Consider the following 12059-nt stretch of genomic DNA (forward strand, 5'->3'; position numbering starts at 1 on the left):
ACACACAGTTTTCTTTTTAGAACACAGAGAAGATTGTAGTCAAATGTTTTGGTTTACATGTAAAATATATGACCCCGTTACTAATAACAACCGCCAGTAAATATATAGCTAAATATATAGATCGGCTTCTTTTCCCGTACACTACGTATGGTTTTATTTTTAGCTTCCGGACCTTTGAGTGCCTGGGGTTGGAACGTAACCTGATATTTAAATAATTATTTCGTGAAAAACAATAAATCAATAAAAATCAAATACAAGAAATTCTTAAAATTTTTTTTTCTTTACTTAAAATTAATAAATTACAAAAGTTAAGTGCTTAGTTTTTTCTTTAAAAAAGTAACAAGTCCCCAATAAAAAAAAAAAAACCTGGAAATGTATGTATATATATATATATATATATATCTATATATATACACACACACACATATATATATATATATTCATATATATTGGAATATAACCGATGTGATAAATATCCATCAAATAAAAAATAGCGTTTATAGGAACGTCCGATCTTGTCGAATTTAAGTCCGTTCATTTTTCAAAGCCGGTTCTTCCACATAGAAGAATATTCACCAAGAAAAAAATAAAAAGAATTTTCAGAGGAATAAAATAAAAAAAAATTAAAAAGAATAAAAAAAAAATGTCACTTTAAATGTTGGAGTCCTTTGATAGGCAGAGGCGGTCAGGTCCAGCGTTGATGCCAGCATGTTACATGGCCATAGTGATTTGGCCTGCGTCGACCCCCTATCTTCCATGACTGGGGCTCACGGTTCCTCGGATTTAAGGTAAAAAGCCCTCCCAGCCAGGATGCCCCCAGTTATTTGTATTTATTTTATAGGCGTTTTTTGACTCTCCAGAGCCGACAAGCTCTCCGCGGAATAGAGAAGTCCACCCTCCTCCATGCATTTAAACATCTAGCAACCATCGCTCGAGCAAGAAGCCCCCGCGCATAATACTCCATGAAAAAAGATTTAACGTAAATATGCACTTATATTATTGCTGTGCTGTATAAGGTAAGGCATTTTCTCGCGGCAGTAGAGACGTTTTCGAAAGTCCGTTCTTTGCGATTGATCAGGTGTTTCTGGATTGGGTTCCTGAGCTCCTAGGCGATGGACCAGATCTGATGAGAGCTGAGGTCAGATCCTCGCTCAAAGCCATTTCCTTTGAATCGAGGAGGTGGAATTCTGCGCAGAAAAGCAGGAGGTGGAGGTACAGGGTGTTTAGGTGGGGGTGCAGTTCCAGGTGGACCACTGTTTTGAAGTGGCAAGAGTAGATGTGACCAAGAAGATGGAAGAGTAGGCGGAAGGTCTTCTGTATGGCCGGTCTGAAGGACTTCGGAAACTCTTTGCCTGTCAAAGAGACAAAAATGAAATATCTCGTTGGAAAAACTGCTCTTTTTTAATGGGTTAAAGTACGATGAGGTCACTTTAAAAACAATTCAGGGATCAGAGGGACGTTTGGACACTTACTGTGCTTTGTGGGAACGAGATCTTCGTCCGTAAGGAGTTTCTGAATAATGCTGATGGCGTAGTCTGCGTACTGGGGGGCTGAACACTTCCTTTTCCTCCCTTTTTCGTCCGTCCAATGATATTGCCTAAAACCCGACCGTACAAACTGGCTTAAAAAAAAAAAATGATCGAAAGTCTCCTGTTTTAGAAACTGTGTTTAATATTAAAACGGTTTGTCCCCTGGAGTAAACACCACCTCTTTGTAGACAAAATATCAGTAAAGTCACCCAAAATTGCCTCCCCAATCACGAAAAAACCTATCTTAATATTATGCTTGTGGAACATTGGGTGATCATGTAGCCTTCCACCGATGTTTTCCCCCCAAACTTTACGTCAGGAGATACACAGAAGCACCAGCCTAACGGAGTGGCCCTCTGGTAGTGTGGTTTAGAAGTGCAGGGTCTATAGAGTCACACACTTTCCCAGGGTCTCCTTCATAAATGGACCATACCATGTGTGCGTATTAATACTAGAACTTTCGAGGATGCAAGAACATTGTTACTTCTCAGAAGACGAAAAAAAATTACTCAACTCTGATAATCATCAGTTCATTGTTCTTCCTCAACAAACCCTACACCGCTGATCATCATCATCATCAATACTCATTTTTTACTACAAATTGGATACTCGATGACCCTTTATAAACCCATTTCATGTCAGCTCTTATAGTCCGCACTGCTTTCCAGAGAGGCATGATCCATATTTCAGGTTTGGCTCTGATTCATGTGACAAATAAAGCCAAAGATGTCCCACCGAACCTTCTGAACATGCGTCTGAAGCTGAAGACCACACCTTGGGTCAAAGTACACCTACAGTGAGGGTATCGCATATCAAAAGACCTTTTATTGGGTAAATTTGGCCGTCAAACTGAGAATGGTTTCCTTTCTGCTACTACAGGCAGGAATTATTTTATTATTATGTGAAGGCGCTTCAGACTTTCTGCATTCTTGATGTGGGCGTCAGTGTTTACTCAACAAAAAAGTCACTAATGTCAGCTCTTACGGATAGCGTTCACATAAACATCACGCTCATGCCTGCCCAAACATGCGTTTTTTTTAAAGAAAAACAAAACAGGAAATGTGGGTTTATTCCCAAGTTCTAGCAGGCCATCCGGAATGAGTGGCATCTACCAGGTGCCAATATGGTGCAGCTGAAGATGGATCACAAAATGCTCCATGTTCTCAGTGACTCCTTCAAAAAGACCTCACCATTCCAAGTGGGAATTTGATGGAGCGCACGCTCACTGAGCACCACAGGGGCTGGGGTTTAGGCAAACTGGTTAAATACGAATAACTATTCCAACATCCAACCCCATAATGCCTCCAGCCAAAGTACCATTGGTGGTGGGGTCATCATTACTGCCATCAGGTGAAACCCAATGTTTATGGTATTTCAGTCCAACTTGTCCAGACCAAAGCTTTGTCGAACCCACTGAGGTTGACTACTTCCTATATGTGCTCCCATACTGGCAGGCTGCCACCCAATGGGAATTGGTTACGCCGAGTGGATTACGCAATGGACAGGTTGGTCATCCTGATGGCCGCACGTCCATGTTGGATTCAGCGCATTGAGATAGAGCCACCAGGTCGGCCGTATATTAAACGCTAAATCCAGAAGAGGATGCGTGTTCTCCAGAACCCTCTCATTCCAAGCAAAGCAGGCAGCAGGTGCAAGGACGGCTAATTATAATTCATTAGGGCACTCAGCTGTTACTGTGTATGGAGGTTTCTTGGCAACTCCTTATCAACAAAGCCTCCTTTACATAGCCCGTGGACACGCGTGGCGCTGGAGTCAAGTCTCTCGGGGGGGGCATGATGGGTATTGTCGAAAATCCCATAAGAAGATAGCTATTCCAAGCATTTCTTTTTACATATATAAAGCTTCGTGATCTCAGCTTATAACAGCTCTTCCTCCCAGCAGAGGTGGTAGATTCTAAACGTGCATCGGATCGGCATACGGCTCGTGAATCTAAGACGAGACCAACGACTGATTAAGGTTCAAGTCTTTACAGCAGGAGAAACGGGCGACTAGACGGGGGCCGGATTGGGCCGATCTGCTGGGAGATTTGTTGTAGAATATGTATTATATACAGGTACATATTACACCCAATATTTTAAAGCCGTTTTACCCCACAACTCGGGGCATTTATGCAAATATATATTTTTTGCCCCCCCGGGTGTGTATCCAGGAAGTTTCTGCCGGGTTTTTACCGCCGTTCTCGTATCGCCGAAAGACAAATAAAATTCCACGGATGGGTTTGTCTTCTTTACATAACTTCCCGTTGTTACCTTCGACATCAACAACCGGCCGTAGGGTTAGACACAGTAACACGGGAAGGAGGAAAACATTTCCTCTGCCAATACTGAAGAAGCTCCGGACGCGCATGTCCAGAAAAAAACGTATTTAAAAAACGTAGCCGAAACTATAGTTTTTTTGAACGTATTCAAAAATCAACATTTTTTTTACCAATAAAAAAGGCAAAAAAACAAACCAAAATACGCACGTTTAAGCGCTCGGGATTTAGTGGAAAACAACCAATCAAAACAGAGAGTCAGGCGAGATCTGGCAAGGATCTACGAGGTCCGTTAACCCTTTGAGTTAAAATGTAGCTCAATACAAATAAGCTGAATGGCCATCTAGTGCTAAAAGGTTTTTTTTAAAATGTATTTATTTTTTTATATAATGGAAAATTAAAGGATTTTTTTTCATTAATTCTGCAAGTGGCCCCCAGGGCCTGACAGACATGTATCCATTGCAGTTACACAGGAGATAAAAAGGGTTATGTATGGTAATTATGTGGCCCTACCGGCCACCGGTGCACCAGATGGACCGTCCAGGCCCGCCGGCCAGTATGGCTAAGGCTCTATATTGCCCGTGACTACTAATCGGACTGAGAGTTAAGCGTCTGTGTCGGCCACCTCCACTTTGTGGTTTTGTTGCCAGACGAGGCTTCATTCTTTTCCAAACGTTCATTTCCTTGTTTGAAACAGTTTATGAACCAAAGCCAATTTTTTTATTCTTTTTTTGCCGTCGTTCGGATTGACGCCGTGGTACACGAAGGGTTAAACATGGAGGGTGGGAAGGCTAATTAACGTCAAAATCTCTGCGTAATGTTTATGTTGGACCAATAAAGAGGTGCTACAATCCGCAGGGAACGCAGTTAAATTTAGCGCAGACATTTTATGATCTCAATTTTCTCTCTTTTTATTTTTAGCCCAGGCTAGATGCCAAGCGGAGGTAGGATCCATTTTTAAAGGGACAGAACAGTAGCTACGCCCCCCCCCCAGGCTAATCTACTAAACAAACACCCCGACTGCCTGTGGTAAAGAAAAGAATGACTCAGTCTTAATCGCCCAGTCGGACTCCCTGACTAATGAAAGTCTATGGAGGGACGGACTTCATTAGCATTGCCATAAAGCATCAGCTCAGTGTGGTGATTGAGCAGGAACTCTCGGTTTGGTGAGGGGTAAGGGTTCCATACTTACGTTGACCAGGCTTTCATCGTGGGGCAAGATGTTGCTGTGCAGAATTCTGAGATGGATCCATAAAACAGGCTGACGTGATTGTAGAAGGCAGAGGCTGAAAAATAAACAAGAATACGATGAGACCAAAAAAATAAATAAATAAATACTAATAATAATAAAAAATAATAATAATAATAATAAAATAAATAAAATAAATACAATAACACAAAAGCAGGTAGAAAATAAACAGATATATCGACGATTAATCTGATCTGCACATTAAGATTACCCATTTTTTTTAACCCTTGCCTACTAATAGGAAGCTGGGACTTTAAGTAATTTTTATATTCTTTTAAAAAATGCCCATGTTGTAATGTTCTTCCACCCCCTCTGACGAAACCCAGAAGCTGCTGGATGTTATTGCAGACGCTGCCGGCTCTAAGCTATGATTTACGGAATATTTAAGTGCTTTTCCATATCAGCGGGAATCTCCTATTAATAGGACCGGTGCGGCTGCGCTTGTTTAAACAGCGAAACGCCATACAGCGATTACTCAAACTAACATTACTGCAGACAAAGGGCGTTAAAGGGACAGTACGGCCTCGCTAAGAAATTCTCCTTATAGCTCACTCGGGGAACATTTCTACCCCGGGTAAAAGCCAGACTGATAGGTAGCCGAGAGTGCTGGGATTTGTAGTCCGCCGCGGCTCAGGATCCGAGTTTGAAGGGTTCCTGCCGTTTATGACCCGGCCTTATTCTGAAATATGAAATCATCCGCAACCCGACTCCCTCACCGCGGGGTTAAACGGGATGCTCAATACAGGCGCCGTTTATTTATAACCCGAAGCGCTGTCTCTGCGGTCTCATCGCGGCCAGAATTCTATATTATACCCGGCTGCTGCCACACAGAAGCAAACACAGACGTCTCTTCCCCGACCGGAGGACAAGGAGAGAGGAGAAAACATGTTATGAAGGACGGGGAGGAGAAGCTGACGTTCAAGAGCTGGGCTTCTTAGCGCCTCTGATCTGCGTTAAATCGACAACGAGACTTTTGAGTCCTTCTTTTATCAGCTTGCATGCAATCAGAGTCTGATATTATATAGCCAACGCTGAAACCATGACAATACAGAGTTATGTAAGCCCATTAAAAGCCCCTCTAGGGGCAGGTAGTCATTCAATACCCCTTTCACCGTCCATCTCTCCCATGAACCACTTATGGCAACATAGTATGTGCTCTCCCTGGCACTGAAAGGGTTAGCAGTCTGCCCTACAGGGTGTAAAAAATCATTTAATTTTGTTATTTTTCTGCGTCTCGGCCACCGGCAGAGAATGAGAAAACGCTGCCCGTTACGAGAACATTCTGTGTGCTTTCACCCCAAAAATCCAGCAAATGGGGAAGTTAATTAAATGATTTTTTTTTTAAATTTATTTATTTTTTGTTATAGATCAAAATAAAACATTAGGTTAAAAAAAAAAAATTAGGAATAGAAAGACCTCCCAATGTCAAAACCCAGCCAATCGGGGTGCTGGGGGCGGAGCTTGGGAGGTAGAGTGTCACTCAAACTGGCAGCGCTACTGAGCATGTGCAGAAATCTGCACATGTGCAGTACGCATTCTCTGCCCCAGACACCAGAGAATGAAATCGGGATCACGGCCCCGAACCCACGTCTCCTGCCGAGCTCTGCCTCTGTCCCGAAAAGCTGGACTGTCCCCTGCAAAGCGGGACAGCTGGGAGGCATAGACTTTGTATTAATGAATATAGTTAGGACCCCTGTGCGCATCCCTGCCACCGATTGGCTGCTTGAATTGTGTGCCTCTGGCCTAATCATTCAACAGGATGAAGCTTGGGACGGATTATTTAAGATATTTTGAAGCCCCCATAAAAATGATGATAGAACAGACATTTTTTTGTTTATTTTTTGTTAGTTTAAAAATAAATAAATAAAAATAATAAAAAATGTAAAAAATAAAATAAATACGCGTCTAATATAAAAATTAGTCATTTATGGATTGAGAGGAAACAGGAAACGTAACTATAACATACCATGACGTAACCGATAAGCGACTAGTAATAATAAGATAATAAAAGCCTCGGAATGCACCCTGGAGTTAGTTTACCCTAATACCGGGGTAATGTTACACCACGAATAATCACCGCGATGAGCAAGTCTAATTAAAACTTCTAACGAGCCGGCAAAATTCACAGGGCCGAGGACGGACACCTCGGTCTTTAAGAAGTAATTAGAATGGAACGCAAAGCCGGGGAGGAAAAAGCAGGAAACACAGAGGATTAACAGGCTTTAGGCAACCCACGCTATAAAAAGGCCATACACAAAATTCAATCTTGTATATCTTGTGTTATCTTTTTTTTTTTCCCTCCACGCTATTTATTTTTTTTTTGTTATAAAAAATTCCAGCTTACATGCTGTGAAATCTGAGAAGGTGGTAGATAAGTGGAATGACTGCTCAGCAGAAGCGGTAGAGGCTAATACAGTGAGAGAATTTAAACATTCATGGGGTAGGCATATAGTGCCTTAAAAAGCTAAAACGAAAGACTAGTTGTCTGCTATGACATGTCGCCCATTTCTACGTCAACAGCCTATCGGTGTCTGCTTTTTGTGCCACGTGACAATTAAGTGTCCCTGGCATTAATTACCGAGGAGATAAGATCTTATGTGATGTAACAATTACTTCTGGGAAGGGACTGAGCGTCCGGCAGGGCTGGGAGTGAGGTTTCCAAAGCCGTGTTTGGTTATAAGAGTAAAATTCCGCAGAGTAGGTGGAACGGCAGCTTTAAAGATGCTTACACTAAGCTACCCAGAGGACCTTCGTCAAGGAGAAAGCTTCATTGATCCGGTTTCATCGGCAGCTGGGATTGGTGCTCGGTGGTCAGTAGGTCTGGAAACTTATTGCTTATACAATCAGAACGGCGGCTCCGACCTGCCGCTGACGTAACGCGGCTTCCACGAGCTCCCCGCGTGGGTCGTTAGAGCTCATCGACCAAGCCCAAGGAGAAAGACCCCCCGAGATGCTTCCAGGGTCACAGCGTATCCGTTACCAATCAACAGCGGGAGCCTAACGGGATCTCCACACCAGCAGCAGGAAATACAAAAATGATATAAAAACAACCCCTAAAGGGTTAATCCGACTCTATAAACAGAATCACAGAACAAAATCCTGGCTAAATATGGATGATATGAACAACACGTAAGAGATGGGAAAAAACCGGACGGGGGAATTCTTTACGGACTGCCGGTGCTTAGAGCTCTTTACGGCTAGGACTCTTCGGCGCTCGCTCGATGGCACCGCTGTAAATCATGAGGCCTAATTCATAAAAAATGGAAATTAAAATTGAAAATAAAGTGGGTTTTTTTTCCTCCTGCCTCTTTTGGGACATCAGAATCCGTTTAAAAAAAAAAAAAAAAAAGACAGAAAATGTGCTTTGCTATTATTTAGTTTCACGTACAATGGTTTTTTAACCCCTTCACGACCAAAGCCGTACATGTACGGGCTCACAATACTTTGTGCTTAAGGGGTTAAGGGTTAATTTCGCCAGGGCTTATCATGCAGGGTCTTAACAAAACAGGAAACACCCCCCCCCCCTTGTTTGCAAAGACACTTAAAGAAAATTGTTGACTAACAACGGGTGGCGGCGGTGAGACCTGATCTTCAGGGGTTACGTACTAGAGAACAGGATGTAAGTATTTACCCGCCGGGGCTTTTACAACCTCTAGTGAGATCCGCACTGCTTGTTTCACGAGGTTACCAGCACTCCCCTATTCATTGTCTCTTTTGCTGTTCCGGATAATAAAGTCTGACGTTCTATGCTAGAACCGTCCGAATTTCTGGAGAGCAGGATTTTTAACCCCCTTATCGACAAGTCTGATGTTTGCTTAGCGCTCCTGTACGTACGACAGCGCGCGGCGCAGGATATTTACTCCTAATGTGACAATAGACGTAAGCGGAAACCCGAACTTAATCACACATTCCATCTCGAGGAGTAATCCGGAGCCAGATTACGACATACCTCCCAACTGTCTATGTTTAGGAGGACCAGTCCCTCTTTGGTCCCCAAATCCCTGACACCCCTCTTCTCTAGGAGGTCAGAATGTTTGCAGGGTTCTACAGCCCTAAAAGCCCCGATAATGTGTATAGAAACAGCAGGGAACGGCTTTATAAAATAAACTGTGAGAATAAAATACATTATTATTCTAATGATAACATTACAATCTCTGGTGGTCTCACAACTCCAGGACCACTAGGGTCCTTGTAGATTGCAGCACTGAGACAGAACAATACTTATAGTCAATCTACAGACAAAATCCCATCGCTGCCACCAATTTGAAGAAGCAGCTTTGTTACTTAGCGCTCTTTTTCCTGCCCATTTCCATGGTGCGAAGATGTCTAGTTGAGTCCTATCTCAGGTGATGTTTATAGCTCATCAGATGCAACCAATTGAACCTACTTTTTTTTTTCTAAGCTCAACTGAAACAGAGCTCTGTTTCAATGGTGATGAAGCAACCCCCCCCCCCCCACTGTTTTTAAGGGTGACTATGAAACCGCCCGGCTATAGATCCATTATGGGCTTGGAAAACAGCCAATCAGCCAGCTTCCAGTCTAGAACGATAACCCTTAGAGAATACTCACGTACCATTGCTCGCCAGCCACTCGTCCACATTAAGCCCCTTGGGCAAAGCCACCAGCATCAGGATATCGGCATCGACAACCCGGGCGGCCGTGTGCCGAGGCTCCAGGTAAAGCTTCTCGTTTTCCGGCTGTGTCTTCTTGCTGGGAGAGTCCGTCCTTAAAGAGAAAATAAATATTATCCTCCGGCCATTAAATTTACTTTTCTACACAAAAGTCAAGTCTACTACAAAAGAAAAGTGGCTCTTATCTCGTTATGTTCCAAGAAACTCCCCTTATCCGCTCCTCCGAATGCCTCCATTGTCATGAGATATTGGGATGACACCACACTGGGCTGACACTTTATGGCAGGACTAATGAAGTCCTCCCCCCATAGACTGTCATTAGTAAGATGGTCCCTATTCGGTACAACTATATCGTTTTTAATAGAATAAATAATAACATTTTAACACATTAACTTATTAATTTATTCCGTAATTAAGGATTTTGTAAGTGTTATTTTTGGAACTTTTTCTGAGAATATGGTCGTGGTAAATAAAGGTCGACTTCCTGGTAATATTTACATAGCGACAGTGAATTCGAGCAAATAATAACATTTCTCTGTAAAATACGCGTTCTAGAGTCTCTGGAGATCTAGGTGGATTAGAACGTCTCAATGTCAATTTCATTCATTATTGCTTTTTTTCGCAGCTTCCCCCCAAAATTCGACCTAAAATGAACGCATGTATTAAAGGCGAGGGCGTGCGAATTCAAACAAAGAACCTGCCGGCAGCTCGGCCCCATTCGGCCCCCGTCTAGTCGCCCGTTTCCCCTGCTGTAAAGACTCAAACCTTAATCAGTCGTTGGTCTCGTCTTAGATCCAGGAGCCGTATGTCTATCCCATGCATGTTTAATACCCTCGCTGTATTACCCTCTACCACTTCTGCTGGGAGGCTGTTCCACTTACCCACCACCCTCTCGTTAAAGTAAAACGACTTTACGTTAAGTCGGCGTCCCTTTAATCCCTAACTGCTTATGATTGGAAGTCACAATTTTTATGCTGCAAAGATCGTTAAAATTCAGACAATCTTCCAGACTGTAATCAAATCATTTTTCTGGAGCGCGCTCTCCCGGTGACACTGCATGCAGGATCTCCCGGAATTAATCTCTGCCCCGCCGCTCGTCATGTGACCTTAACAAAGAATGTATGGGCACGCTGCCCGGCGTCCCATCTCTTCTGACCCCGTCTGATCTTGGCTTTCATAGCCGCGCGTCCGCACGTGGAATCTTTAATGCGCTTTGATGTATATCTCGGCTCAGGAGTTACACCTTTCTTGTTACGTTTCCTAAAGTTGCTGACCTCTGTAGCTTCTTGAATTTTTTTTCCTGATCGCGCTTTAAACTGTAGGCTTTTATAAAGGTGATTGATACGTTGCTGGGTATAGCACTGTGCGTGAAATGCATCAAAACTAACACGTTTTACTATAAATTATACAAAAATTGTTGAAACGCCCATTTTCTCCATTCAAGGGGGTCTACAAGGTACGTCTATGACTTCGATAAGTGTCTAGTCGGGTTTCTTGGAGACCTCAAGGTCTCTGGTTTCCTGATACTTGCTTTCTCTGGTCCGGTATCATTGGACTATTTCTAGATCATGCTATACAACTGGCGCAGGACTCAGAATTCATTTAGAATTAACACTTACCTTTTCCTATAGCGCAGCAGTTTTCCCATAGCCTGGAAAACCATTCTCTCCGGGGCAGGTATCCAGACGAGGAGGCGAAAGACCTGCAGGAAGAGAAATGTCAACTACATCTCTACTTATAGCCCAGAGGAGAGAGAACCCCCGCTGTGTTATGCTAAGCGTTAGACTGAAACTGAGTACACAAAGAGCTCCTACCCCCCCCCCCCATTATAAATATGCCAGTTTACTGGAAACCCATTGCATGCCTCACAGGAGGCTTAGATGGAATGTAAGGAAGAGGGTGGTAGATAAGTGGAACAGCCTCCAGGCAGAAGTGGTAGAGGGTAATACAGCGGGGGTATTAAACATGCATGGGATAGACATACGGCTCCTGAATCTAAGACGAGACCAACGACTGATTAAGGTTCGAGTCTTTACAGCAGGAACAAACGGAACGGGCAGGTAGACGGGGGCCGAATGGGGCCGATCAGCCAGTAGGCAGGGCATGGGCATCAATGCACTTTTTAACCATTTGAGATCCAACAAATGGCATCTACACACTTATAGAGTCGCCTTCACCACAACACCCTTTACTTACATCTCACAAACAGTCCAAATATATAGAAGAAAGAGGACTAAACCCCCCTGCAAATCTAACATGGGGTAACACCGAGCTCATTTGCATTTGGGGCTGCGCAGTGGTTTCTGGATACAGTAATTTGTCTTTTTTTTTTTTTTACAAAATCTATTGATATGCAGATTGTAGCTTTTTTAAGG

The 12059-nt window shown here is 43.2% G+C and overlaps 1 protein-coding gene across 1 annotated transcript; it reads right to left on the reverse strand.

Moving 5' to 3' along the window:
* Window positions 1–1074: 1074 nt before the first annotated feature.
* On the reverse strand, window positions 1075–11789 carry LOC149273415 (MOB kinase activator 2-like). The gene is made up of 6 exons (XM_089506335.1): window positions 11721–11789; window positions 11304–11386; window positions 9627–9778; window positions 4997–5090; window positions 1473–1597; window positions 1075–1352 (listed from the first exon to the last, which is right to left on the reverse strand). The coding sequence occupies exons 1-6, from the start codon at window positions 11787–11789 to the stop codon at window positions 1075–1077; spliced, it is 801 nt and encodes a 266-aa protein (XP_089362461.1).
* Window positions 11790–12059: the final 270 nt, after the last annotated feature.

The sequence above is a fragment of the Sceloporus occidentalis genome, unplaced genomic scaffold, assembly GCF_023333645.1.
Source record: "Sceloporus occidentalis isolate IW3139 unplaced genomic scaffold, rSceOcc1.0.p SCAF_377, whole genome shotgun sequence".
NCBI lineage: Eukaryota > Metazoa > Chordata > Lepidosauria > Squamata > Phrynosomatidae > Sceloporus > Sceloporus occidentalis.

Bases quoted from the DNA above. Each gene is read 5' to 3' on its own strand.
- LOC149273415 (XM_089506335.1), bottom strand. From the start codon at position 11,789: ATGCCCTGCCTACTGGCTGATCGGCCCCATTCGGCCCCCGTCTACCTG. The intron at 5,091-9,626 runs GTACGTGAGTAT...TTTATTTTTCAG, and splicing joins CGAGTGGCTGGCGAGCAATG to CCTCTGCCTTCTACAATCAC. The intron at 1,598-4,996 runs GTAAGTATGGAA...GTCGGGTTTTAG, and splicing joins ACGATGAAAGCCTGGTCAAC to GCAATATCATTGGACGGACG.